The sequence below is a fragment of the Bos mutus genome, unplaced genomic scaffold, assembly GCF_027580195.1.
Source record: "Bos mutus isolate GX-2022 unplaced genomic scaffold, NWIPB_WYAK_1.1 CTG207, whole genome shotgun sequence".
Taxonomy (NCBI): Eukaryota; Metazoa; Chordata; class Mammalia; order Artiodactyla; family Bovidae; genus Bos; species Bos mutus.
The window spans coordinates 140,583-167,785 of record NW_027219526.1 but is presented as its reverse complement, the minus strand read 5'-3'; the positions used below and the strand labels follow the sequence as shown (position 1 = coordinate 167,785).

At 58.1% G+C, this 27,203-nt stretch overlaps 1 protein-coding gene across 3 annotated transcripts in view; it reads left to right on the top strand.

Moving 5' to 3' along the window:
* GAK (cyclin G associated kinase) overlaps positions 1–27,203 on the top strand; it is a 48,037-nt gene that overhangs the window by 3,625 nt on the left and 17,209 nt on the right. For 2 of the 3 annotated variants that reach the window (XM_070366766.1, XM_070366765.1), the window contains exons 2-14: positions 7,040–7,101; positions 7,770–7,829; positions 8,734–8,848; positions 10,846–10,988; positions 13,543–13,668; positions 14,560–14,649; positions 15,809–15,944; positions 16,162–16,274; positions 17,814–17,871; positions 19,195–19,318; positions 25,761–25,810; positions 26,280–26,428; positions 26,750–26,872. In XM_070366766.1, coding sequence (XP_070222867.1) covers positions 7,040–7,101; positions 7,770–7,829; positions 8,734–8,848; positions 10,846–10,988; positions 13,543–13,668; positions 14,560–14,649; positions 15,809–15,944; positions 16,162–16,274; positions 17,814–17,871; positions 19,195–19,318; positions 25,761–25,810; positions 26,280–26,428; positions 26,750–26,872 — 1,349 coding nt within the window. Of the gene's footprint in view, positions 1–4,308; positions 4,330–7,039; positions 7,102–7,769; positions 7,830–8,733; positions 8,849–10,845; positions 10,989–13,542; positions 13,669–14,559; positions 14,650–15,808; positions 15,945–16,161; positions 16,275–17,813; positions 17,872–19,194; positions 19,319–25,760; positions 25,811–26,279; positions 26,429–26,749; positions 26,873–27,203 lie in introns of those variants that run through there. The other variant, XM_070366767.1, reaches the window with a different exon arrangement.

The window sequence follows — 27,203 nt, the reverse complement described above, 5'->3', positions numbered from 1 at the left end:
GTCCCACCAGCGGGCCCCACCTCCCCTGGCCCCTGTCTGTGACCCTGCGCTGTGGGAGGGACGGTCACCTGCTGCCTCGGAGGCCCCCCCAGATTCCACCCGCCCCCCCCTCCTCATTTTAGCTGGTGTAGGGAAAGAGCAACTTAAACTTAACCAGGATGGTGGGGTCAGCCTCTCGCCCCATGTTTTGTAAATACGTGGTTATACAGCAGCCGGGATCACGTAAGGAGGTGCACACACGCGTCATGATACGCGTGTCACGATGCGCCCGTTTGGCCACGGGCTCCTTTTGGATTATAAGCATATATAAGCCCCACCCAGCCCTTTCGTCTGCACTGAGGCCAGCCCAGAGAGAATAAACGTGTCTCTTGTTCCTGCCGCTCCTGGACTTTTCTTCCAGCTTCCCTGCTCACACCTTGCCCGTCCTGGGTTCAGGAAACACTGAGATACAGCAAGACAGTTGGCGTAGGCGGCAGGGTGCCCAGTAGCAGGGGAGCCTGAGGCTCCAGTGAATGGAGGAAGCCGGTGGCCCCCGCAGAGCAGGCGGTGCGGGTGGCTTCGGCCTCTCGGTGTGGGCCGTGGCGGCCTCGAGAGTCTGGAGCTCGGTTCCCTCTCCCGCTGTGGACCTTGGTGTGTTTCCTGCCTGGGACTGGCGTAAATGGAGCTCGCGAGGACAGTCCACTGTGTGCTCGCGTGCACGTGGTTTCCGTTCTTTTGTGTAAAATGCCCGGGAGTGGGTTGTGGGCTTCTAGTCGGACGGAGGGTTGACTTTACATGAAACAGCCACACGCTCTCCACTGGGGCTCTGCCACCTCCTGCCCCGCGGCCTCCCCAGTGTGTGATTGTCCTGATTATACCCGTTCTCCGGGGCGTGCAGTGGCTGAATCTGCATCCTCTCCATGGCACTATGTTGAACATTTTTTCACCCAATAATTAGCCACTTGTGTATCTTTTTGTGTGTGAAATGTTTCTTAAAATCTTTTTTCCATTTTTTGGGGGCGGGCAGGAGTTGTGGGAGTATTTTTTTTTTTTTTAACTGTGGTATAATGAGAATTTCATGACTACTCATGGATAAACCTGGGAGTATGTATTCTAGATCCAAGTCCGGTTTTTATATAACACACATACACAGAGACACACACGTGTGTGGGGAAGAGAAGGTAAGCTGTTTCCTGATTCCAGAACATCAGTTCAGTTGCTCAGTCGTCTCCGACTGTTTGCGACCCCATGGACTGCAGCACGCCAGGCCTCCCTGTCCATCACCGACTCCTGCAGTTTACTCAGACTCATGTCCATTGAGTCGGTGATGCCATCCAACCATCTCATCCTCTGTTGTCCCCTTCTCCTCCTGTCTTCCATCTTTCCCAGCATCAGGGTCTTTTCCAGTGAGGCAGTTCTTCACATCAGATGGCCAAAGTGTTGGAGCTTCAGCTCAGCATCAGTCCTTTCAGTGAGTATTCAGGGCTGATCTCCTTCAGGATTGACTGGTTGGAACTCTTTGTAGTCCAGGGGACTCTGAAGAGTCTTCTCCAACACCACAGTTCAAAAGCATCAATTCTTCGGCGCTCAGCTTTCTTTATAGTCCAATTCTCACATCCATACATGACTACTGGAAAAACCATAGCTTTGACTAGATGGACCTTGGTCAGCAAAGTAATGTCTCTGCTTTTTAATATGCTGTCTAGGTTGGTCATAGCTTTTTTCTCAAGGAGGAAGCGTCTTTTAATTTCATGGCTGCAGTCGTCATCTGCAGTGATTTTGGAGCCCCCCAAAATAAAGTCTTTTACTGTTTCCACTGTTTCCCCATTTATTTGCCATGAAGTGATGGGACTGGATGCCCTGATCTTAGTTTTCTGAATGTTGAGCTTTAAGCCAGCTTTTTCACTCTCCTCTTTCACCTCCATCAAGAGGCTCTTTAGTTCCGCTTCACTTTCTGCCATGAGGGTGGTGTCACCTGCATATCTGAGGTTATTGATGTTTCTCCCGGCAGTCTTGACTCCAGCTTGTGCTTCGTCCGGAACATACCCAGTCACAGCCGTCTCAGCGGTGCCCAGCACGGTATCCCTTTATGTGTCTTATGTGCTAGTGTTTCTATTTTTTAAAAACTTTTCCTTTTGAGGTCATTGTAGACTTACGTGGAGTTGAAAGAAAAGATGCAGACAGGTCTAGGCACACTGCCTGGTGGCAGTGTCTAGAAAAACTGTGGTTACAGCTAGGATTTGAAGTGTCCATCCCCATGGGGATCCCTGTGGACCCTTGGAGAGCGTCGGCCTGCCCCCTCTGTCCTTTGTCCTCTGGAGAGTTCTGTGTAAACGGGGTCACGTGCGGCCTCTCAGAACTGGCTTCTTTCACCCCGTAGGATTCTCGGGGGACCGTCCACGTTGCTATGTCCTAACTTATTTTGTCTCTGCAGAGCAGTCCATGGTGTGGATACACCATAGTTCGCTCAACTTTTCTCCCACTAAAGGGCATCTGCGTTGTTTCCAGGTTTTTTGATTATTTGAAATAAAGCTGCTGTAAGCATCCACGTGCAGGTCACTGTGTGGCTGTGTTCATCTTTCTGGAATAGGTGCGCAGGGGCTGGTCACGTGGCAGTTGGCGCCTCGTTTTTAGAGAGCTGCCTGCCTGTCTGTAGAGCTGTGCGCTGTCTGCAGAGCTCCACGCTGTCTGCACTCGCCCGTTGGAGCAGGGGCGCCTGCTTGTGCTCGGCTGCCGCAGGCTGCAGCCTGAGGTCAGGGAGCGGGCAGGCGCCTGGGAGCTCTCTCCCCTTGGCTGTTCTCACTCCCCTTACTCTCAGGACCCCAGTCCTGTTGCATCGGGACCCCACCTTCTGACCTCATTGAACGCCAGTCACCTCCCTGCACACCCTGTCTCCAGATACAGCCACGTTGGGGTTAGGGCTTCAACTCGTGACTTCTGGGGGGACGCAGTTGAGTCTGCTGCGAAAAGGGCTCCGTTTCTCTGCGTCCCTGCCAGCGTTTCGTGTTGTGTTTGGTGGTCATTCTGGCAGGTGCGTAGTGACGTCTCATTGAGGCTTTAGTCTGCGTTTCCCTAAACGCGCTCACAGGTGAAATGTCTCTGTGTCCTCTGCCTCTTTTCCAGTCATCTTTCATTGTTGAATTTTGAGAGCTTCTTGAGTCCTCTCTCCAGTGTGGTTGCCAAGTGTTTCCTCTCAGGCTGCTTGTCTCTGGCGTCTGAACAGGGTCTGTTGTGGATCAGAGGCTCTAACTTTGATGAAGTCTGTTCTGTCGCTTTTCCCTCCTGAATCCTGCTCTCGCTGCCTGGTCTGAAAACTTTGCTGAGCTGTGCATCTCCAGGATTCTCTCCTGTGCTGTCTCGTGGTTTGAGACTTTATGCTCTGAGTTATCATGTAAGGTTTTTATTTACACGATAGTGTGATAAAAATAAGATTTTTATTTACACGAAGCTCTTTATTTTGCCTGGAGTCGTCCAGTTGAAAATACCGTCCTTCGGAAACTGCTTTTGCAATTTGGGCATATTTGTGTGGCTCCGTTTCCAGGGCTTTTCTCGTTTGTCCATTGATCTGCCGTCTTTGCCTCCACCAGTACCACACAGCCTTCAGTACTGCAGCTATACAAAATTTGAACTTTTTTTTTGGTTAGGAAAAATGTTTTAAATGCAGAAAAGTAGAAAGAGCAACAACAGAGCAGACGCCTTTGTCCCTGCTCCAGGATTAATAAACACTAGTTTGAAAATGGATTCCTCGTAACCCAGTTGATAAAGAATCTGCCTGCAATGTGGGAGACCCGGGTTCGATTCCTGGGTGGGAAAGATCCCCTGGAGAAGGAAATGGCGACCCACTCCAGTGTTCTTGCCTGGAGAATCCCATGGACAGAGGAGCCTGGCGGGCTACAGCCTGTGGGGTTCAAAGAGTCGGACACGACTTAACCACCACCAGCAACTTTAAAAAGGTCATCTTTGGTTCCAGAGCTTTTCTAGACAGTGAAGCAGCACAGATGCTGTAAAGGCTCCGCTGACTCCCTGCCCCCGCTGCGTTTCTGTCTCTCTAGAGGCAGCCAGCGCCGTGAACTAGTGCACGCCCTTCCTGCTCGTCTTTGTACTTCCGCTGCGTGTGCTGCGTTCACACCGTGCGTAATCTTGCTGTGGGGTGTTAAATATAAGTGACTGTGTTTTCATCTCTGAAGAGTTTGTCGTAGTGATCTGGTTTGCTCAGCACACTGTTCTGGTTACCCACCAGACACTGTCCTGGGTGCCTGTGATGGAGATGCCGACAACTTGGACAACATTTGTGCTTCGAGCTCACAGCCTAGTGGGAGAGACAGTGAAGAAGTATCCAGATAGAACCAGGTATCAGAGGATGCTGGGGAGGAGAAACGGCGTGGGGGGCGTGCGGGGCGAGTCAGGGGAGTGAGGCGCGGGCCAGTCGGGCCGGGCCCTGCAGGGCTGCGGCCAGGGCGTGGCCCCGGCAGTCATGGGCCTGGTGGCTGAGGAGGCGCGGTGGTGTCGGTCTGGCTGCAGCGGAGGTCGCCCTTCTGTCCTGGGCGTTTCTGGTGGAGTCCTTAGGAGTGTTTGCTGCACAGTCTTACCGTCTGCAAGTAAAAGCAGTCTTAGCTCTTCCGGTCTTTATTTTTCTAGCTTTTTTGCACTGTTAGGCTCACCGATGAAATGTATTACAGTTCTGAGAACAGGAGAAACCCTTGCTTTGTTCTGGATCTGAGAGAGGACCTTTCAGTCCTGTGTTAGCTCTTAGTTTTTCGTGGTTGCCATTTCTTAGATTGAAGAAGTTTCTGCTTCAATTCCTAGTTATATGAACATTTTTTAAAATGTTACTGTTTTGAAGGATCATGACGGCGTTTTGCATGTGGGCGGAAGCTTTCTCGGTGTCTGTCGAGGTGCCTGCCCTCCCTGTGTACGGTGTGTACACAGAGTGTGTACACAGTGTGTGTACAGGTGTACACAGAGTGTGTATCATAGTGTGTGTACACGGTGTGTGTACCACAGTGTGTACACAGTGACTGTTAGCCTTGCACTCCTGGGTGGCCATAGCATACTGTCCTTGCTGCAATTACTCCTAGTGTTTTCTGATCATTTCTGGTTTCTCTGTTAATGAGTGATTTTGATCTGTAATTGTGTGCGTATTGTTTTCTCTGCCTCAAAAAAGACTCTGGGAACTGTTCTCCCCTCTTGGCACAGACTTCGTGGAAGGTTGCTGTACTTCCTTCACTTAGATGTTAGATAGAATTCGCCAGTGGAAGCCATCTGTCTTCCTGTTTCTGTTTTCTGGATTTTCATTTATTTCTTTTCATCTGTTTTTACATGGACTTACTTCATGCTCTAGCAGCTGTGTTGAAATAAAAGTGGCAGAGTGACTGCACGCATGTCACAGCACTGTATGTCCTGTGTGTGCGTAAGTGTGTGTGCATGTGCGTCTACAGCTGTCACTGTGAAGGTGGTGAGCAAAGCCAGCGCCCCCGCGGTTCCTCCCCCCGGGCCACTGCTCCTCTGCTCTCTGCTACTGTGGTTGCTCTGCTCACTCGGCCTCCCGTGCGTGAAGTTGCGTGCGTGCTCCTTTCCTGCCTGCCGCTCCTCAGCGCGGCTGCTCGCAGTCCTGCTGCTGCGTGTGAGCAGCAGCGCATCCGGCCACGTGAGGACGGCCGCTCCATCCACTCGCCGTTGACGGACACGGGTTCTTCCCGCTGGGGCTGCTATGAACATGCATGTACGAGTCTTCGTGAGGACGTGTGCCTTTATTTTTCGTGGGTAAATACTCACAATGTGATGGCCGAGCTGTAGAGTTGGTGTGTGTTTAGCTTTTGAAGAACTCTGCAAAGTGTCTTCCAAAATCATGATACCGTTCTGAATTCCTGTGGGCACTGTATAAGCATGCAGTTGCTCCACACCTCAATCAGTATTTGGTAGGTTGGTTTTACAATTTCTAGATGCTCTAATAGGTGTATCGTAGTGCCCTTGTGGTTTAAACGTGCTTATCCCTGGTGGATAATGACATTTTTTCATGTGGTTACTGGCCGTCTGTTTATCTTGGTTGAGCGTCTTTTCATATATTTTGCCCCTTAAAATGCTGTTGAACTGAACTTTGGATTTTCTGTGTATTTTCTGGATAGAGGTCCTTTGCCAGATGTGTGATTTGCGAAGTCCAGTTAGGGACTTATCTTTTCAAGCTCTCAACAGTGTTTCCAAAAACCAGTAAAAACCCATCTTTAATGAAGTCCATTTATCATATTTTTCATTTATGGATCATACTGTTTGGCTAACGTAGGGTTTGTCAAAATGGTTGACTTTTTTTTACATCCCACAACCTTCCTAAACTCAGTTATTACTGATAGTAGCTGGAAGGAGTAGGTATCAGCTTGTCTACGTAGACAGTCACGTTGTTTGTTGTCTCTTTTCAGTCTGGATGCCTTTTATCTCTTCTCTCGTCTGATCGCACTGGCCAGCGCTTCCAGCGTGGTACTGAATGGCAGTGGTGAGGACAGTCCTGATGCCTGCCTTGCCCTGGTCTTGGAGGGAAGCGTCAGGCCCCCACCCTGAGTGTGGTGTTGCGGAGGGGCTTCCAGAGACGCCCTCAGCAGGCTGAGGCACTGTCCTTCTGCTCCTGTTTGCTGAGAGTTTTAAGTTGCGTGGTGAATCTCTCCCTGTAGGAAGCCAGAAAAGACCGAGAACTCGGACTAGAAGCGGTGGGAGGCGCCGGTCAGACCCGCTGCGCTTGGTTGTGACGTGTCACCCTTCCTTGTCATCGTTGGGTTTGGTTTGCTAACGTTTTGTTTTACGTGGAGTTAACCTTCTGTCAGGAGTCGTCTCCTCCACGCGTGTGTGACACGAGGCACTTGTTTCCAGAGAACTGGCGTCGACTGTGTTGATTTTCTTGCCCTGGTCTCTGCCTGTGAACAGGGTGTGTAGAAGGCGGTCACGTAAGCCAGGGCTGCCATCACGGCGGGACACAGGCTGCTGGCCACAGTCCAGTTTGTACCTTTCTCAGTCAAGGTATTTTTAAAGCTAAATGTTAAATAAAACTGATATCTGTTTTTCTAATTTTCAGGAGGGTTTGCGTTTGTGTATGAAGCTCAAGATCTGGGAAGTGGCAGAGAGTATGCATTGAAGGTAATAAAGGGGACAAAGGTTTTGTGGGTTTTCCTGTGTTTTAAAGGAAATAAATCTCTAAGTGACACTGTTTCCAGAGGTTTATCCCCACCCCTTTAGTTGATGTTTCTTTTTTACAGTCTGGGTCTGTTTGTTAAACTTGTTTCTTCTGCAGTCTCAGAGGACTTGAAAGCTGTGGGTTTCAGCTTTGGGGAGGCCAGAGGAGGGGAGTCAGAGCTGCCAGAGTAAGGGTTCCAGGCATACCAGGCGTGTGAAAGCAGCCGTGTGAAGTGGCACGTGCACAGTGGGTCTGTGAGCCGGGCTCTCGGGTGGGCTGCTGCCTGCGCCCCGTGGTCTGTCCTGAGACTCTCAGGCGGCCTGTTTGGCCTCAGCGGCAGTGGCCATCTTGGGGTGTGGCTGGGCTGGGGCGCTCGGTCTCCGGGGCCCCGAAGTAGACCCACATCTCTCATTTTCCTCCAGCCTGTTGGGTGAGAAGCCTCCTGCTTTTAGTTTTTCTTACGTCCTTGGATCACAAAGGACCATTTCTGAGGCCCTCTAACCTGGCAGGTTTCTCTGTGGGTCAGATGGTAACACACAGTCAGGCGGGGGCAGCCCTTAGATGCTCTGTGCTCGGTGAGAGCAGACAGGTGAGGCCCTTAATCCTGCCTCTCCACTGTTTCCCGCTACAGAGACTGCTGTCCAACGAAGAGGAGAAGAACAGAGCCATCATTCAGGAAGTGTGTTTCATGGTATCCTTTTCCAGGGACTGAGCCCGAGCCGGGCCCGCCGGGAGGCCCACCACCAGCTGTGGCTGCCCTCGGCTGCCCGCTGCCCAGTGACGCCCTCTCTGTGTTTGCTTCATTGGACTTGCCCGTAGCCCGTGTCTAGTAGGAAGGAGTTTTCTTCCTTGTTCTTTACTCTGAGAGTAATGGTAAGAGATGTACAGCATTGGGAGCAGTAGTGTCATTCCTGCCAAGAGGTCTCAAGCTGGGGTGGGCAGCTCCCTGCCTCCGCCCTGCTGCTTGCCCAGTGACCTCATGTGGTGCCCGACTCCCAGCCAGTGGTTCTGTCCTCAGCTCCCTGCCAGCCCTGGCTCCCGTGGGCTCCGTGTTGTCCTCTGAGCAGCCCCCTGGTGCCTTCACCCTTCCCAGAGGGCAGGGGCCCTGGGCGTCCTTGCATGGAGCCTGGATCGGCGGGCTTGTTTGGCTTGGCTCTCCATTCCCACATGCGTGCCCCTGGAACTGGGGTCTCGCCCTTTGCTGTCAGAATCTGTTCTCCATCTCGAACCTCTGTCCACTGTGAGCCTGCCAGGCCCCGGGCCTGAGGGTCCTCACCGCGCTGGGCTTCCTGTGGCCTCCTTCAGCCTCACCTGCGCCACACCCTCTACCTGCTACCCCACCCAGCCCCTGGCCAGGTGTGTGGCCGGCAGGGGGGCGGGGGGGGGGCTTTTTCAGCACCTTCCCTTCCCTTGTGTCCCGTGTCTTCCTGTCCTCCTGGCTGCCTTCCACCTGCTCCCCATGCTGTTTTTGTGGTCATGCACTCAAATTGTCCTTAGTTGGAGTTAGTGTTCTGGCTTCTGTGTCTTAATATCATGTATATATTTGTTTTTAAATATGCAGACTTACGCATTCTCCTTTAACGAGACACCTGCAGAAAAAACTTTCAGGCCACCCAAACATTGTCCAGTTTTGTTCTGCAGCATCGATAGGAAAAGAGGAGTCGGACACTGGGCAGGCGGAGTTCCTGCTGCTCATGGAGCTCTGCAGAGGTGAGGTGCCTGCGGCTGGGCACCACCCAGCAGGCGGGACGGCTCCTGGGGTCTCCTCTCCGGAGACGCGGTGGTTGTCAGGGAGAGAGTGGCTCCGTCTGGCGGGAGCTCTCTGAGTGGCTGCACCCCCTACACCCCCCGTGCCTGGCTGAGAGCAGAGCTGGGGCTGCGGAGAGGCAGCTGTGCCCTCGGGGTCAGGCAGCAGGAAGCAGCCAGCAGCCGTGGCCAGAAGTGGGCGGGGTGGGCGGGGCCGCAGAGGTGGGCCTGCGCCCTTGCCAGCTCAAGGCGGTCACTCTTGCTGTGCTCTGAGAGGAAGACTTCTGTCCACTGACAGCAGCGGGGAGCCGGTGCTTTCTCACAACTTCTTGGGGCAGAGTGGGCAAGTGGGCGGGCAGTGGTGCCCAGCTCCCCAGGAGAGGTGAGGCTTCTGTTGATGGCAGAAGCAGGGTCCCCGCCTGGAAGGTCGGGCTCCTCTCATCCCCCCACTGAACCTCTGCCCTGTGCTGGGCCCGTGTGGGCAAGACAGCTCTTGGAGCTGGGCAGCACTTCTGAGGCCCGGCAGGCGCAGAGGACTGGCCAGAGGGCCTGGAGCTCGGGCAGGGGCTGCCAGATGCTCTGCTTGTCCATCCGCCACTGGTAGTGCGTGGGGCTGCCGCGAGGCCAGGGGAGAGCGGGGAGACTGAGGCAGGGGCTCCCCGGAAGGGAGGGAGGAAGGCACCCTGAGGGGTCACAGCCTCCAGAGGAGTGTCCCAGGACGAGGGCGGGGGCTGTGAGTGCGGGCGTCCTTCTGCAAAGAAGAGCAGAAATGGGATGCGGTGGTTGCTGGGGGGCTGTCTTGGGGACCACAGACAGGAGGAGTACAGGATCCCCACCCTGAGTGGAGGGGACCGGGACCCCATCCCAGGTGGAGAACCCAGGGCCCGGGGTGCAGGGTGCTTTTGTCCCAGCAGCGTGGGCACCTGGGCTCCCGTGGGCACTGGTGTGTGGCATCCTGTCCGGCGCTGGCCATGCTGCAGGCACCGCTCCTGGGTGCTCACAGTGCGGTAGGGCGCTCAGCTCGGTCAGGCACTTGGTTCTTCAGCTAACTGGTGGTTGGCATCACTGTCTTTCACCTGCAAGAAAGAGATGCCTGGTAACTGAAGACAGCATAACGTGTGAGCTTATAAAGCAGGCTGCTGCCTGCAAGCCTGCTGCATCCGCACCCCGCATGTTCACATGCGCCCCCGGGAGGTGTCCTGGGGGCGGGACTGGGGTTGCACGGGGGTGGGGAGAGTGCCGGTCACGGGCCTTGTGGCTGTGTGGTACTGCCCTTTGGTTCCACGTCGAGTGGGGCCAGGGGTCCCATAACGTGCGGAGGTCACCTCCGGGAGCGGAGGCAGCCTGGGGCCCTGGACGGGGGTGTGCAGGCGGGGCTCTCAGAGGAGGCTTTGGGATGTTCGGGGCAAGAGCAGGGTCAGGGTACCAAGGCAGGTGAGTGTGGCTCCTGGGAAGCTGGCCCAGCGAGGACAGCACATGGTTGCGGAGGGAGCCCCTGTGGAGAGGGCCGGCGGCCCCGGGCTCCAGCCAGTTCCAGCAGGACTTAGGTCGCTGTACCAGACAGGAAGGAGCGCCTTGAGGTGGGGACCCCTCGGGGGACAGCCTGGGGTGGGGCCCAGAGCCTGGCCACCCTTTCTGTGCCACACGGAGGGCGTATCCACTGAGATGTCAGGCGAACAGCCAAGGACCGCTGTTACCTAAGGAGGCTCAGCGGCGTTTCTCCAGAGGTGTCTGCCAGGACGTGCACGTTCGGGTCATGGTCCCTGTGGTGGCTGCATCACGAAGGCTCCGTGGTCGGAGGCCTCTGCTGCTGCGGGGCAGACTTCTCCTCCAGGGCTCTGTAACCCCAACTGGGTGCTGGCCAGAGGGCAGGGCAGCACCACGGCGGGTGCAGGAGGGCAGCAGGCCCGGGCGCTCGGCTTCGGCAGTTCCCTGGTGATGTGAGTTTGATTCTCTTTTAGGGCAGCTGGTGGAATTTTTAAAAAAAGTTGAATCGAAAGGTCCGCTCTCGTGCGACACCGTTCTGAAGATCTTCTACCAGACGTGCCGGGCGGTGCAGCACATGCACAGACAGAAGCCGCCCATCATCCACAGGGACCTCAAGGTGCGGCCCCGCCTGCCCTGCTTGCCGCATGTGGGGCCCGCGCGCTCAGCCCGCGCCCCGCTGCCCGGCAGCCCTCCTATCCCCAGCTGAGTGCTGTCATCTGCGGGTGAGGGTGTGGACGGTCATGGGCGCAACCCCTGCGTGGAGCCGAGAGGAGGTGACGTCCCCTGGGCTGCTCTGGGCAGGCATGCTGCCCGCCTGCTGCTGGGCACCGAGCGGGAGCGCTTCCTGCGGGGCCGCCGTGCGCCTGGGTGCACACGGAGGCTGCTCTTTTCTTCCTGGTGCCGCCAGTGGCGGGGAGGGGCCTTCGTGGTCATGACTGGGTTTCTGGTTTGACGATGTGTGCTTTTGTGTGTTTATACTCATCAGAGTCCTTACTCTTTAGTTAACTGGGTGTCTTTTGCCTTTTTTCTATTGTCTATTGGTTGGTTTTTGTATATTCTTACAACAGTGTTTTTTAAGTGGAACACGCTACAGGTGTTTCCCGTGGTCTCTGGCTTCACTTTAACAATACCCGGCACCCACGAAGCCAGGCCCGACTCTCCCCACGGCTCAGGGTGGCGGCAGCCCCCTCTGCCCTCCCCGGCCCGACTTGCTAAAAGCAGACCCCAGATACGCCCCTTCCTGCCAGGAACCTCCGTTTGCTTCCTGCACATCCAGCCTGTGGCCAGCTTTCCCGTTTCCTCTTGGGGCATCTTGAACCTTGGGAACGCCCCAGCACTGGGAGGTCCTCGGGAGGTGGCGGGCTCCTCTGTGGCTCAGGAAGGTGAAAAGCTTGAAGGATGACAGCTCGGCCTGGGGTGGACTGCTCAGTGCCTGTGTGCTGGGTCCACGGCTGCTGGTACCGTGTGGGGACCCCCTCACGAGCTCCCTGTGGTGTGTCCACGGGGGTCTTGGAGTAGTGCTCCGTGGAGGGGCAGGAAGGACCCGGGAACCCCGGGTGCGAGTGTCAGGCCCGGTGCGCGTCCCCGGCTGTCACGGCTGTGTGCCCTCTTCAGTATGGGGTTCCTGGTGTCCCACCGGCCATCATGCGAGTGGAGCCCCACAGCCTGTATGCTCGGCGTCATGATTTCAGCCCCTTCCATCTCGGTGCTGGGCCTGGCCCTCCGTGCCCCCTCTCCACACCGTGGTGGCCCCTGTCCCAGGACACCCTCGTTCCTGGGTGCTGGAGGCTGTCTCTGCGATGGACACCCCACCACGGCCCCTGTGCCTGCGCGTGGCCGGCCCCTGGTGGGGGGTGTGTGTTCGGCTGCCTTTGCTCCTGGCGCGGGTTCCTGCCTCGCCCCGTCCGGGGGGACCCGGTGTCCTGTCTGGCAATCCCGTGTCTGCGCTGGCCCGGCAGACCGCACTCCTGTGGCTGCTCTCTCACTCCCTCAGGTGTCCCTTACGTTTGGTGTGAGTCGTCTCGACTCCTCCTGAGGGTCTTCAGTGCCCAACCTTGCTGCTCCCTGGCCTCTGTACCAGAGCGGGTCCCCCGGCCCGCGCGGCTCTTGGCAGCTCTTGGTGTCTCTTCCCGAGCCGGGACCCCGCAAAGCGAGCCGTGCAGGCACCCTGGTTCCCAGCGCCTCTTAGTCACGTTCCTACTACTCTGGGGTCTGTTAACGTGCGGCACGTTATGCCCGAAAGACAGTGTCCATCTTTTCAATTAAAAATACTTGATTGCTGAAAATGCTGACCGTCATTGGAGCCCTTCAGTGGGTCTCACAGTAACATCAAAGGCCGTTGATCACAGATCCAACAACACGATAACGGCGAGACATCTGAAGCGTTTCAAGGATTATTGGACGGGACACGGAGACAAACACACAGTGAGCAGGTGCTGTTGGGAAAAGGCGCCTACAGACTTAAGGACGTGGGGCTGGCACAGACCTGCCTGTGTGAGAAGCGCAGGGAAGCGAGGCTGGCCTGTGAGTGTTCGGCTCAGAGTGTCGGCTTCTGGTTGAAGTTGCCGTGACTCCCGCTCCGAGAGAGGGGCTGACAGGCTGGAGACGTCCTGGCTGCTGGGTTGGTAAAGGTGCTCTGACCTGGGTCGTGGAGTGCTGGTCTCCTGATTCTTCCCAGGCAGCGGAGGAGTAGAGCCCCCGTGGCGAGTGGGCTGGTGGTGGGGCCCGGGGCCCAAGCTGCGGGCAGGTCTGTGCCCTCCTCTTGGGAGGAGAGTCCCGGTCCCTGTTTGATGCGGATTTAAGGTCTCATTTATTCACAGTTTCTGAATAAGAGGTCTTCTCTGTATCTTCTGTTGGGTTTCTTCCTCAGTTATTAATGTCGGTGACGTTTAAATGGTATGTTAATTTTTTTCATCTTTTAAGTTTTCTAAGGGTTCTTATTGTATGTATCCTACATTACTAGGTTATGTTTGATCTGTGGTGGATTTTAACTTTGTTTATCTGAATGTCCCATTTTAAGGTACACACACCGATTTTGGTCAGAAAGGAGTGTCCCCTTTGCCCAGAAGACCCCCGGCCAGTCTGCCCTTCGGGCCCTGCCAGCCTGGCTCCGTGCTGTCCATAGCGCAGCCTGCAGCCCGGCCTCACAGACCGTCTCCTGAACTTTGTAGGTTGAAAACTTACTGCTTAGTAACCAGGGGACCATCAAGCTGTGCGACTTCGGCAGTGCCACGACCATCTCACACTACCCAGACTACAGCTGGAGCGCCCAGCGCCGGGCCCTGGTGGAGGAGGAGGTGAGTGTGGCTGCCGGGACACCACCGCTGACCGTGCCTGCCCCGGCTGGCTCTTGCCTTGTTTTTCTCTTGATGTAGCAAAGCATGCAGCATAAAATTTCCCACCGTAACCGTTTTTAAGCATGCAGTCCAGTGGCCCTGCGTACATCCACGTCGAAGTGCAACCGTCACCTCCGTCCATCTGCAGGGCTTTAGTCATCCCAAACGTGGCGCTTTAAAGCATCACGTAAAAACTTGTCTTCAGGGTGGTTTGGCAGTTAACCACAGGAGCCCCCCGGGAGACTGGTGGGTGAGTTCAAGCCCGTGTGAACAGCAGGTGCCACTGAGTGGGCACAGACGCCCCCAGGCCGGGCGGCCGTCTGCATACTCACACTGTGCTCTCGTGCTGGGTGCACGAGCTCGCAGACGCGGCCCCAGAACGCGCAGTGGCAGAGAGCAGCTCGAGACGAGCAGGCAGGGCCACCACAGGCAGCGCCTACTCCCCGTCGCCGCTCTTCACGCTCCCTGGGGAGCACCCGCGTCTCAGAGCCGCAGACGCGTCCTCTGCCTGCGGGTGGGCAGTGAGCCCTGGGGCTGGTCTGTAGCTTGCCCTGGGGCTCCGGGTCATAGCGCCTGGAGCAGGTCCTGAAGCCTTGCGACCCCTGCCTGCCACGCACCCTCCTCCGCTGTCGGTGGTTCACGAGGACCCCTGGGCAGTGCTGTCGCGGTTGCCGATTCTTCGCGTACATGGTGCTGGTCCCGTGTGCTCAGCACGCTCCGGGGCCCCCGTGCAGAGCCTTGTGTGACCGCCCCGGCCAGGCCTCCTGACCGGCGCCAGGCCCTGTGGCCCGGGATTGCCACAGCAGCTGTGACGGGCCTGTGCCTTTTCCTCTGACACATTCTCCTCTCTAGATCACCAGGAACACGACTCCCATGTACAGGACGCCGGAAATTGTGGACTTGTACTCAAACTTTCCGATTGGCGAGAAGCAGGACATCTGGGTAAGATAGCTGGCCTGTGTCCCTGGGCAGCCTGACTGGCCCCCGGGGCCCTGGGTGAGGCTGCGGCCGCCCGGCCCTCGGCTTCCCTTCCTCTTCCTTGGCTCTTCCTTTCCTCTGGTGGTTCTTTCTCCTCTTCTGCGGCCCTTGTGACGCTGTTAGTGGACAGGCGCTGACGGCAGGGTGCTGAGGGGTGGAGGCCGGTGTTGCCTAGGCCCAGCCCAAGACAGGGCATTCCTGCATGCCTGGACCTGAGCTCACATGGTCCGAGCCCCTTTGTCAGCCAGGGTTCACAGAGCCACAGTCTTCGTGGCCAGCGCTGGGCCTTCCGGATGGCCTTGCAGCTGTGCACTGACCTGGTGATGCCGGAGCCGTGAGTGGGCCCGAGGCCCAGGGTCTCAGGAGGAGGTCAGGCCCGTCGTCTAAGACACGTCCCGTCGGCGTAGGGTGGCCCTGTGCACGCTGAGCGGGGCCTGACTGAGCAGGTGTCTGCTGATCCCTTGGTTCAGCATGAGGGCTTGGAGCTCGGGGAGCACTGCTCCTGCCCATCCGGGGTGCCCTGTGGCCTCCCTGGTGCCCTGAGAGCAGCACTCGGGGGCCCTGAACCCCCCCCTCAGGGCTCCCATCCAGGCCCATCAGGCCCGCGACCCGCGGCACTGCCGTTGGGGGGGAACCCTGTGCTGGTGAGTGGAGACTGGTGGACATGCGTGAGCTGGTCGACCCCAAGTGGACACCCTCAGCCTGTCCCAGCCCAAGGACCGCATGCATGAGCTGGAAGGCGGGCCTTGGCCTGGTCTGGGCCCCACTTGCCCCTCACCGTGCTGGACAGTCTGGGTTCCCTGTCCTCCTGTGGCAGGTGCCGTGCTGGAGGCAGGGAGGGGACACTGACGTTTGGGTGCAGGGTTGGCAGCCCCTGACTCGTCCTGGCGCTCAGCTCGAGCCCAGAGGAGGCCCTGCCACTCGCCCTCAGAACGGCCACTTGGCAGATAGATCCCACCCTGGGGTAGGAGCTTGGTGTCTCGAAAGGACCTCATCAGAGAACGGAGGGTTGGGCTTTGTTGGCTGCGCTGACCTGGCTGGTCTCTGCGCCCCGTGAATGTGGACCATGGCCAGCGGGCAAGGCATGGCCGGACAGAGCCGGCAGGCCTCTGTGTCTCCACAGGCCCTGGGCTGCATCCTGTACCTGCTCTGCTTCGGGCAGCACCCCTTTGAGGACGGAGCGAAGCTTCGCATCGTCAACGGGAAGTACGCGATCCCTGCTGACGACACGCGGTACTCCGTGTTCCACAGCCTCATCCGTAAGTCCCAGCGCAGCACACCCCACCTGAGCACGTGTCCTGAGTGGCAGCTTCTGCTGATCTTGTTCTTCACATCGTCCTTCCCTGCTTGCTTTTAAAATCAGTAGTGTAAGCAAGACACGGGCCTCCAGGGCCCCCTGCCCTGCAGAGCAGGGGGTGCTGCTTGCCCGGGGCCCCAGCCCGGCCGCCCTTAGGATGAGCTCTCTCTCTGCCGTAGGTTCCATGCTCAAGGTCAACCCGGAGGAGCGGCTGTCCGTCACCGAGCTGGTCAACCAGCTCCAGGAGATCGCGGCCGCCCGCAACGTGAACCCCAAGTCACCCATCACTGAGGTGGGCCTCTACGTGCCGCTCGCGATGACGCTGTCTGTGTCGCTTTAGAGCCAGGGGGTCCGGCTCCACTCGGCTCTCGCGGAGGGAGGAGCCCCCGGGGTCGCCTCAGGGGCAGTGTGCCATGCTGTGGGGTTCCTGGAGCCGGGAGACAGAGCCCGGGGCGGGGCTCAGAGGTTCAGAGCAGGTGAGGTTCAGAGAGGCCAGCAGCGAGGAGGAGAGGGTTGCTGAGGCAGGTCGGCCTGGGCTGCCCCGTGGTCTTTCCAGAGAACCTGGGCACCTGGGTGGTTCAAGTCTAGGGTGGTGTTTGGGCCCAAGATCCAGGGGCAGCCAGCCTGCGTGTGCCCCCGAGGATGCTCCACAAGGAGGGCAGAAGTGCCCAGGGAAGGACACAGGCCTCTTCCGCTGGGGCTCACGAGCACATGCTGCTCTCAGTGTATCTAGAGCCAGGGACCCGTGGGCCAGACAGCAGCCCATCCCTACACCCACTGCCTAAGGCCTTGTGGGAGAGAAGTCAGCAGGTCCTTGGGGCAGCGTGGGCGCACCAGCCCCGGTGGACTCAGACCAGGAAAGCACCAGGCAGGAGGCTGGGCTGATGGATAAGCAGGAGCCCATGGGGAAGGGATCAGGAGAGTCAGAGGCTCTGTGTGCCGCGGCCCGGGCCCGGCGCCTCTGAGCACGTTCCCTGTGGCCCGGGCCTGGCGCCTCTGAGCACGTTCCCCGCGGCCCGGGCCTGTAGCCTCGGAGCACATTCCCTGCAGCTTCCGAGGTGGTGTGGAGCCTGCAGTCCTACCAGGAGGTGCTCCGTGTCTTCAGGAAGCTGATGAAACAACAAAATGAAGTTTCTGATTTCTGAGTAAATGACACAGTTGAGCTAAGACACGTGTGCCTGACGCTTCGTGGGTGTTATTTTTAAGACTGTTTAGAGCATTCCATTTATCACTGACCACTCTCAGAGCATCACGTACCACAGAGACCATAATACAGTGTTTCTTAAGTCTAATGTGACGTTAACCTGAAAGCAAAAATGCTCTTTGAAACTCTACAACAGGCTTCAAAGGAAGCGTTGGGTAGCTTGTAGAGAGTGGACACGGAGCTGCAGTTGCTCTGGGCGGGTGAGCGTGAGGCCTGCTCTCGAGTGGGCTCGTCTGGGCCCGTCACGGGGTGCCTCGTGTCTCCAGGGCGGTTGTGGTGTTAGGATGGCAGCTGGTGTGGCCTCGGGCTCAGCCCACGGGACCCGCACTGTGCTCTGTGGCTGCACTTCGTGGCGGTCATCCTGCTCGAGCCTCCACGGGTCCCCGTGCTGTGTCCTGTCGACGGCAGGGCCTGCAGCCTTGGTGGCTGGGGTGGGTTCACGGCTACTGCCTGTGTTGTGAACAGAGCCATGTGCCTCGGCGGCCCCAAGGATCAGCCCTGGGGTCCAGGACTCGTCGAGACCCTGGGGGGGTCCTTGGTGGTTCTGTAGTGAGCCAGGTGGAAGAGGGTGGACCCTGGGTGACGTGTCCCAAGCGCCTGGCCTGACCTGAGTTTGCACCTTTCCAGCTCCTGGAGCAGAACGGAGGCTACGGGCACGCGGCCCCTCCCGGCTCCACGGGCAGCAGTGAGTATCCCTGGGACCCTGGTTCACGGGTCCTGAGCTGCCCTAAGACTCAGCAGGGCTGCCCTTTGGTGAGGCTCAGGACCGGCGAGGGGGCCAGAGGCCGGGCCCCTCTGTCCACCCCCTCCCTGCCATCGGGCAGCCTGGGTCCTTCGAGCCCCAGCCTCGCCCGAGGGGCTCTGGGGGGCCTGCATTTGGGCTGCCTCAGCCTCGGGCCCCTGGGGGACTGGGCAGCCACACAGGTCTCCGGCGCACGTGGCCCCTGCCCAGTGAGATGCGGGTGTGCCTTCAGGCCAGCCCGCAGTGACCCTGGGGGTGACCCCGGAGGTGGTGTGTGAGGGAGTAGAGCGGCTGTGTGGGGCCCACAGGGGCAGCGTCTGCTCACCATGAGGTGGCCTCGGGTGGGGAGGTGGGTCTGGCGGTGGGCCGGAGGCCAGTGGACTTGGCTCACAGCTCAGACGTGTTTGCTGAGAGGGTTGCTCTTGATCTGGTAGTTAGCCTGGGGGTTCTGGGGGCCGGTGCAGCCAGCCCTGAGTGCAGCTGGCCTGGAAGGTTCCAGACACGCCTCTGCCCCGTGTCTCCAGGGCCATCCCCACCTCACTGTCGGGGTCATGTTGCAACTCATCGCCTCCAGGGCTGATACTGGCAGCTGGCTGGCCCGTGTCCTGGCTCCTTGTCCACTAGTGTGGCTCTGGCTCAGCTGCCTCCCTGGGGTGCAGTGTTGGGGGCCACCTCGAGGTGCCTGGACAGGCACCCCACATGTGTACGAGGTGCGGGGCAAAGGGTTGGCGTAGGTGTCACACATGCGTTGCCACCCGATCCAGAGGCCGCAGGCCCCCCGCACGGGAGCGTGTGGACCCTCCTTCCTGTCCTCAGCCCGACTTATGCGTTCACGACCGGGGTGCAGCTGCGCCCTGGACGCTGGTCTCAGGGCCTTCCTGTGCCGCACACAGCCCTGCTCCTGCCCCCTCCCCTCCCCACGCACCTGCAGCCTCCGTCTCTGGGCGTGTTCGTACCTTGTGTCCCAGCCTGGTCACCCCCGCTGGGCTCCAGCGTGTGTTCGTCAGAGGCGGGGTCCTGTTGGTGCCCAGCAGGCAGTGGGAGTGAGTTGAGTGAATGTCTGGGATGTGGGAACAGCCTCACGCACCCAGAGGCTCTGGCCTACTGACGCACCCAGGTCTTGCTCTGGGCTCACTTCTACCCACTTCGTTCCCGTGCCGGGGCGTGGAGCACAGGTGGCCGTGTGGGGGACGCCTGGCCCCAGTGGAGGGACACGCAGGCCGCTGCGGCGCCCGGAGCTCTGCACAGGTCTCTCTCTGCTTGCAGGTCTGGTGGTCGCTGAGTACGAGCAGCCCTATGGCGGGTTCCTGGACATTCTGCGTGGGGGCACCGAGCGCCTCTTCACCAACATCAAGGACACCTCCTCCAAAGTCATCCAGTCCGTTGCCAAGTGAGTTGAGGGTGCACAGGCACGCGGGTTCTCTGCTGTGCAAGTTTTGAAGCCTTGGGTGCAGACCTGCTTCCAGACGTGCAGAGCCCGCACTTACGGCCGGGTGAGCGTGCGTGCTCAGCGTCTGCTGGCCCCCACGCGAGCTCAGGCGTCACCACTTTTCTGCCCTCGTGCTGGAGGGCGTATGTGGGAGACTGTACACACTGGGTCCGGGCCGCGTCTCTCCTGAGGGTGGCCCTGTCCACGGAGACGGCAGCCACGCACGCAGCCTGCAGTGCCATCCTCCAAGTGATCTTGGCTTTGACCAGGGAGCCCCGGAGAGTTGGGTTCCGTCTGACCTGTGCCCGCCTTGTTGGGACGGGGGGGGGCCTGCGTGTCTGTGCTGTGAGCTGCTGCGTAATGCAGCCCCCACGTGGCCACGGAGGCCTCAGGCTTGTCTTCTCTGTGCTGTAGTTACTGTTGTATATTCCCAGCTGCTGGGGACACAGGCAGGGGCTCACGTGCTTTGCATGAGTGTGCGTGCACGAGTGAGTTGGCGTGTGTGTGCATGCTGTGTGTCCTGTTGGTGGACTCGGTCGCGCCCCAATGCTTTGCCTCTGACGTGACTGTAGAGATGAGAGGAGCTCGGTGTCCGCCCAGTGCAGGCTCTGGCCTGGCAGGGTGCCTGCTTGCTCCTGCGCGGTGCGGCCCTTTGTGGTGCCCGGGCTGCACCTCGTCTCCAGCAGGAAGGTCAGAGGCACGTTTGTCTGTCTGGTACCTGGCTCCCCAGAGTCCTGGTCCGGTCGTTGCAGGCTGCGCGGGTGTGAAGACCTGAGGCCCGGGCGGGGCGTGGGCGGGCGGAGGGCCCTGCTCGGGGCCTCGCTGTCAGCGTCTGTGCTGCTGCGTCCCAGCGGGGGCTGACCTCGCCTGTGGCAGCTGCTGTCCCGCCTGCAGCCCTCCCTGCACGTCTGCTGCCACGGTGCCCGTGGCCGCACTCACTCTCTCCTGTCTTCCTCCCAGTGGGGTTCATTGTGGGGTCTCGGGTGGACCCGGCAGGAACAGCAGGCCGACAGCAGCCAGCAGACTTGAGAGAAGCCACTGGGCCTTGCCGAGGAGAGAGGAACCGAGTTCCCACGAGGCTGAGGTGCGCGCCTGTGGGCCAGCCTTGCTGGCAGCCCGTCTGCGCACCAGGGCCAGGCAGGTAGCCGCCTCCTGCCCGGGTTGCCCCGGAGCTTGTGAAGCTGGTTAAGGTACTGGCGTGAGCACACTTGCCCAGGGGCTCTGCTGAGGCCTGGCGCAGTGATGGCCCTGGACTGCGGCCTGTCACCGCACTCCCTGCGACAGGGCCAGGATGGGGTGGACGGGGCCTCAGGTCCTCCCTCAAAGCAGGGAAGCCACTCCCCGCACAGGCCAATACCGGATGTGGGGAGCCAGCTCAGGACGCTGGCTGGGGGAGGGGCATCCCTGCGGCCACCGGCTCGCAAGTGTGTGGGGAGTGCACCCTGGGCCTCGACCCCCAGGCAAGCGAATGGTCCCCAGGGAACGGCCTTTGTTCTGTGGGTCAGACGAGCATGGCAGCCACGATGCTTGAGCTTGCCAGGGGCTTCCTTTGGGTTTGGCACAGGATCCAGTCAGGGCCTGGTGACAGGGCCCCTCCAGGGCCACTCCGCTCCGGTGCTGCAGGCGAGACCCTTTCTCGGAATGTGCGGACCCACCCTGTGGCCTCTGGCTCGCAGTCCTGATCCTGAGCTCCTGCCCATCTGTAGTCTCTTGTCGGTCTCTCAGCGCTTTTAGGCTCAGGCCCCGTACGTCCATGCGTCCCGGATCCCACACGCCAGGTCTGCACGGCCGCCTCCACCAGGCGCCCTGAGTCCCCAGCGTGCTGGTGCCCTGGCCCCTCACAGGGGCAGCAGGGCGAGCGGCTGGGCTGTGCAAGCCGCCCCAGCAGTGAGCATCCTGTGTGGAGCCGCGGCCTCTGGGCCTGGGGTGCAGCCCTCCAGCCGCATGTCCACGTGGACTGCTGCTCCAGGCTTTGCTCTGCCTCACGACGGGTGCTCCTCTCTCCGCTGACTTTGTGCCACATGCTGTAGACTGCGCATGTGGTGAGCGTGGCCGGCGCTCTCCCCCGCCTGCTGCCGGCGTCGCTCGGGCACAGGTCTGCCCATGCTCGCTCTGCGCCCTCCACCTTCTGCCCTGGAGGTGAGCAGCAGACTGCAGTGGGGACGCCGGCTGTCTGTGAGTTTGGGGGGTTTACATTTCAGAGGTCATGTCGCTGCTTGGTTCGTCTACAAATTCTTTGCTTTAAAGATGAAAATCCTGACACTGTTGCCACAGATTTTGATCCCAAAATTCGCATGTAAGTTACCAAAATTGCCAGCAATGTTTTTAAAAATAAGAACAGAGACAAACCTTATTTTATGTCAATTTTTTTCAAGCATCTGTTGTTAGATGTGTTTAGACTCACCCATGACATATACTTAGGTGGGGTGGTATAATACATGAGCTGTGAGTCTAAAGAAAATAACAGATTAATGAGTTTATGTTAAAAAGAAAAAATTGGATCTCATCTAATAACAGCAAGATACAGTGGGTCTGATCTGTTAACAGATCTGATCATGAAAAGCTGTTTCTTAGGAAAAGCTGATAAACTACAGAGAGATGTTTTTATGCCACCAGAGCAAGAAGTACATCTTAAATGTGACCAAAAGCATGTAAGCCCTGGAGAAGTCGTTAATAAATTAACTGACTTAAAAATTCTCTGTTTGTTGAAAAAGCACGTTTCTTTAACAAGAGAATGTGGCAGTGGGTTGGGAGTAAATACATTCAAACTGTGTGAGTCATGACTGGTATCCATAGAGTTATAATGGGCTTCCCGGGAGGCTCAGTCGGTAAAGAACCCATCGGCAATTTCGGGAGACTTGGGTTTGATCCCTGGGTTGGGAAGATCCCCTGGAGAAGGGAAATGGATACCCACTCCAGTATTCTTGCCTGGAGAATCCCGTGGACAGAGGAGCCTGGTGGGCTGCAGTCCATGGGTCACAGAGTTGGTCATGCTGAGCGACTGAGCGCCTGAAGGTTAATGGCTTCCCAGGTGGCGCTGGTGGTAAAGAGCCTGCCTGCCAATGCCAGAGACAGAAGAGACGCGGGTTTGGTCCCTGGGTTGGGAAGATCCCCTGGAGGAGGGCATGGCAACCCACTCCAGTACCCTTGCCTGGAGAATGCCACGCACAGAGCAGCCTGGCGGGCTACAGTCCATGGGGTCGCAGAGAGGTGGACACGACTTAGTGACTAAACAGCAGAATGAAGTATGAATAAACAGCAGGATGCTCAGTTCCGTGTTACTCGTGGACAGCATCGTTGGGTTGCCTGTTGTGACCCACTCTGACGATCCGTTAGTCGGTGTATGTCGGTCAGGGGTGTGCGAAGGGCTTATTGGCACACAGGCCAGCCTCGCTTCCCTGCGCTTCACACAACAGGTCGGTGCCAGCCCCACGTCCACGAGTCTGTAAGCGCCTTTTCCCAGTCTGCTCGCTTTGTGTCTCCACGTCCCGTTTGGTAGTTCTTGAAACGCTTCTGACGTTTCGTTATCATTGTACTTGTATCTGTGATCAGTGAGTGGCCTTCGGTGTTACTACGAGACCCACTGAAGGGCTCGGACGACAGTTCACATTTTTTAGCAATAAAGTATGTTTAACTGAAGGGATAGCACTGTCTTTTGGGCATAACACACTGCAGGTTAACAGACCCCAGAGTAGTATGAACGTAACTAAGACACTCTGGGAACCAGGGTGCCCACACGGCTCGCTTTGCTGGGTCCTGGCTCACTGCAGGGGACTGGAGCCAAGCCCGCCATGTCTCCACAGCACCTGGGGTTGGATTAGTAGGGATGAAGCACAAGCTGGAATCGAGATTGCCAGAAGAAATATCAATAATCTCAGATACGCAGATGACACCACCATAGTGGCAGAAAGCAGAGAGGCGTGTTGATGAGCGTAAAAGAGGAGAGAGTGAAAACGCTGGCTGCAAACAGTGTATTAAAAAGCAGAGACGTGACTTTGCTGACAAAGGTCCCTCTAGTCAAAGCTGTGATTTTTCCAGTAGTCACGTACGGACGTGAGAGCTGGACCATAAAGAAGGCTGAGTGCCAAAGAATTGATGGTTTTAAACTGTGGTGTTGGAGAAGACTCTTGTGAGTCCCTTGGACAGCAAGGAGATCAAACCAGTCAATCCTAAAGGAAATCAACCTTGAATAATCATTGGAAGGACTGATGCTGAAGCTCCAATACTGTGGCCACCTGATGCGAAGAGCTGACTCCTTGGAAAAGACCGTGATGTTGGGAAAGAGTGGAGGCAGGAGGAGAAGGGGATGACGGTGGATGAGATGGTTGGATGGCATCACCGATGCGATGGACATGAGTTTGAGCAAGCTGTTGGTGATGGACAGGGAAGCCTGGAGTGCTGTAGTCCACGGGGTCGCAAAGAGTCGGACACGACTGAGCGCCTGAACAACAACTGTTTTCTAGTCCTTGTTGCTTTCTTGTTTTTAGTTTTTGGTTTTTTTTTTCCTTCCGTTTCACAGAGGAGAAGTCAGGGACTATATCCCTAGTCACTGTCCCCGTACAGTTCTAGATCGCAGCTGGCCCTCAAGAAGAACAAATATGAGATCTGAAAGGTGAAAGAGAATAAGAAATCTTTATTTCCTCAGAGCAGTGGTAACCAGACGTGCAGGCTGAGATCTCACAGCAGCTTCCCAATAAGCTGATGAAAACTATGCTTTGTGACTCTGCAGTGGGAGCTGGTGGTTCTACTTGATCATAGAAACTATGATCCCATTTTCTCTCCTTGCTCACTGCACCACTTACACGCCCTTTCTTTGCTGACTTCAGTGGTTGCCCTGGCGTGTGCAGGCACCAGCTGACGCAGGTCCGCTTTCAGATAGCACGCTATTCCTTCCAGGGCACGGTGTGCTTCCTGACTCCACAGGAACCCTGCCGCCTCCCTCCTGTCCCCACGTCACTGCTGTTCATGTCTCCTCAGTTCTCGAGGACAGTGTCTCGGGGCACAGAGTCCTGGCTGGTGGTTTTTCTCCCAACACTAAATATCTGGCTTCACTCCTTGCCTGCATGGTTTCTGGGGTGAAGCCAGGCGTAATTGTTATCGTAGCTCCCCCAGAGGTAAAGTGTCCCCTGCCCCAGGCTGCTTTCAGGATTTTGTCTTTACCTTTGATTTTTCTGGAAGTTGAAACTGACATGCCCTAGGGTAGTTTTTCTGGCATTTGTCCTGCTGGGTGTTCTCTGGGCTTCCCCGATCTGTGGTTTGGTGTCTGATGCTGATTTAGATAAATTCTCACTTAAAATGTATGGCGTGTTTTCTGTTCTCCCCTCTTTCCTCCTTTTGGGGTCCCCGTTACGTCACAGGCTCACCACACAGGCCTTGGATGCTCTCTGCTATCCCCCAGCCTGTGCTTTTGGGCTTTCGGGGATTCTGTTGAGATCTAGCTCAGAGGTTCCTCCCCAGCCACGTCCAGTGTACTCAGCATCAAAGGCAGCCTTCTTTTCTGCTCAGGGCCTCCGCCTTGCGTTTCCTTCTGGCTCTCCCTTAGAAGTTCCACCTCTGCTCACTCTCTGTCTGACCCGCACACTGCCAGCTTTCCCCGTCAGCACCCTCAGCACGTCAGCCCCAGCTGTTGCTGGTTTTTACGGCTGCTGGGTCTTCCTTGCTGCGTGGGCTTTCCTCTGTTGCGGCGGGGAGGGCTGCCCTCCGGCTGCGGCACGCAGGCCTCTCGCGGGGCTTCTGCTGTCCCGAGCACGGGCTGCAGGTTGTGTGGGCTCAGCAGTCACGGTCCTGTTCCCAGAGCAGAGGCTCAGTAGTTGTGGTGCTTGTGATGCGCGGTCTTGACTCCTCCGTGGCATGTGGGGTCCTCCCAGATCAGGGACTGGACCCTTGTCCCCTGCAGGCATGTTCTTACCACTGAGCCGCCAGAGAAGCCCCAACCCCAGCTGTTGAAGTTCCCAGTCTGGTAACTCCAGCCTCCCTGCCGTGTTTGGTTCTGACGCGTGCTCTGTCTCTTTACACGGTTCCTTGGCGCTCGGCGCCTTGTGGCCGCTTAGCCGGGCATGACGCACACGTCAGAAGCTCTGCCTGCATTTTTGCCGTCATCTCTCTCCCAAACTTCTCTCAGTGTCCACCTTTAATAGTGAGAGGATAAAGGTCCTTCCTGTCGGGCCCTGCCTCCCCCTCGTGGTTTATAATTTCTCCTTCGCCTCGTGGGTAGAGGACACTGCACACGTGCACATGTACACGCGTGTGCAGTCACCCAGGCCCGTGTGTGCACACTGTCGGGCTGCAGCCTGAACCCTGCAGCCTCTCAAGCACTCGCTTCAGTTTCGGCTCTCATGAGTTAATCGTAGAAATTTCCTTTGCTCACTTAAAATAACCAAGTTCCCTTTGCTTTTAATCCCAGCTATGCGAAGGGAGATCTGGATATTTCTTACATCACGTCTAGAATCGCAGGTACGTTTGCCAGCGTTAGCCATGAGGATGTCTTCTGGTTCCTTCCTGTCTGGTGATGTGTGCCAGGTGCTGGCCTCGGGCGTCTGTCCGTGTGTCCAGTGTGCCTCCAGGCCCTGCAGCCGGCAGTCCTGTGTCAACCCAGGACCCCAGTCAAGCCCCCTCCCTGGTCTGGAACGTTCTGGAAGGCTGAGGTCCTGAGGGAGGTGATGCGAGGCCACACATACTGTCCAGACGCTTGGAGACCCTGTGGTGCTTTGGGCCGTGTAGAGGCCGCGCCTCAGGAGGGCCTTGGGGACCCCAGCCGGGGATCCTTGCGGATCTGACGCACGGCAGGGCAGGGTCTAGGGGCCTCTGATCCCCCTTCTCAGGACCACCGTACTGACGGGCCAGCAGCCGCGAGCAGTGGGGCCTCACACGGCTGACCTCCCGGCCCATGGCTGGAGAGGCTGCAGGGGCTCCTGTCTTTCAGTCATGTCGTTCCCGGCGGAGGGCGTGGAGTCGGCCATCAAGAACAACATTGAGGATGTACGGCTGTTCCTGGACTCGAAGCACCCGGGCCGCTACGCCGTCTACAACCTGTCCCCGCGGACCTACCGGCCCTCCAAGTTCCACAACCGGGTGAGCAGTGGCCTTGTGCCGATGCTTAGGGTCCACCCTGAACGCCGCCTGGGGGTTGGAGGGCGGTTCTCAAGGATCTCTGAGCATCACTGAGCCCGTGGTGCCTCCAGAGGGAACACAAGACCACGCAGTCTATGCTGTCACTCGGCCTGTGGACGCTGTTCACAGTGTAGAGACTGAGGCTGATGCAGCAGTCTGCAGCTCTGGCCGTGTGCGCCGGAGCCTGGCTCCCGAGTCCTGCTGCACACCTGGGGCGGGCAGTGTCGGGTGGTGTGGGGAGGCCCGTGTCTGCACCCCGCTGGCGAGCCGCCCTCCCTGCAGGTCTCCGACTGCGGCTGGGTGGCCCGGCGGGCCCCGAACCTCCGCAGCCTGTACAGCCTCTGCAGGAACATGCACGCCTGGCTGCGCCGCGACCCTGGCAACGTCTGCGTGGTGCACTGCATGGTGAGTGGGCCAGCCTCCCCGGGCACTCAGGACAGAGAGGACCTCCAGGCTCCCGGGTGGTGGCACTGGGGGTGAGACGAGTGACCATCTGGGTGGGCTCTCCCGGGGCTCCTCGCTGAGCTGCCCCACCTCCGGTGACACGGAGCACCAGCTGCCCGCTGTTCCTGGCAGTGGCTCTGCTTGGGCCTGCGGCCATGGCCCAGTCCTGGTGCCCCAGGGTGGGTCCTGTCATTCCAGGGCGGCAGACCTTGGAGGGAACAGCGGCTTGTCGGGGAGGGTCGGGGGCACAGGCCCTGCACCTGCCGTGTCCACACCTGGGCCCCCTGGCAGC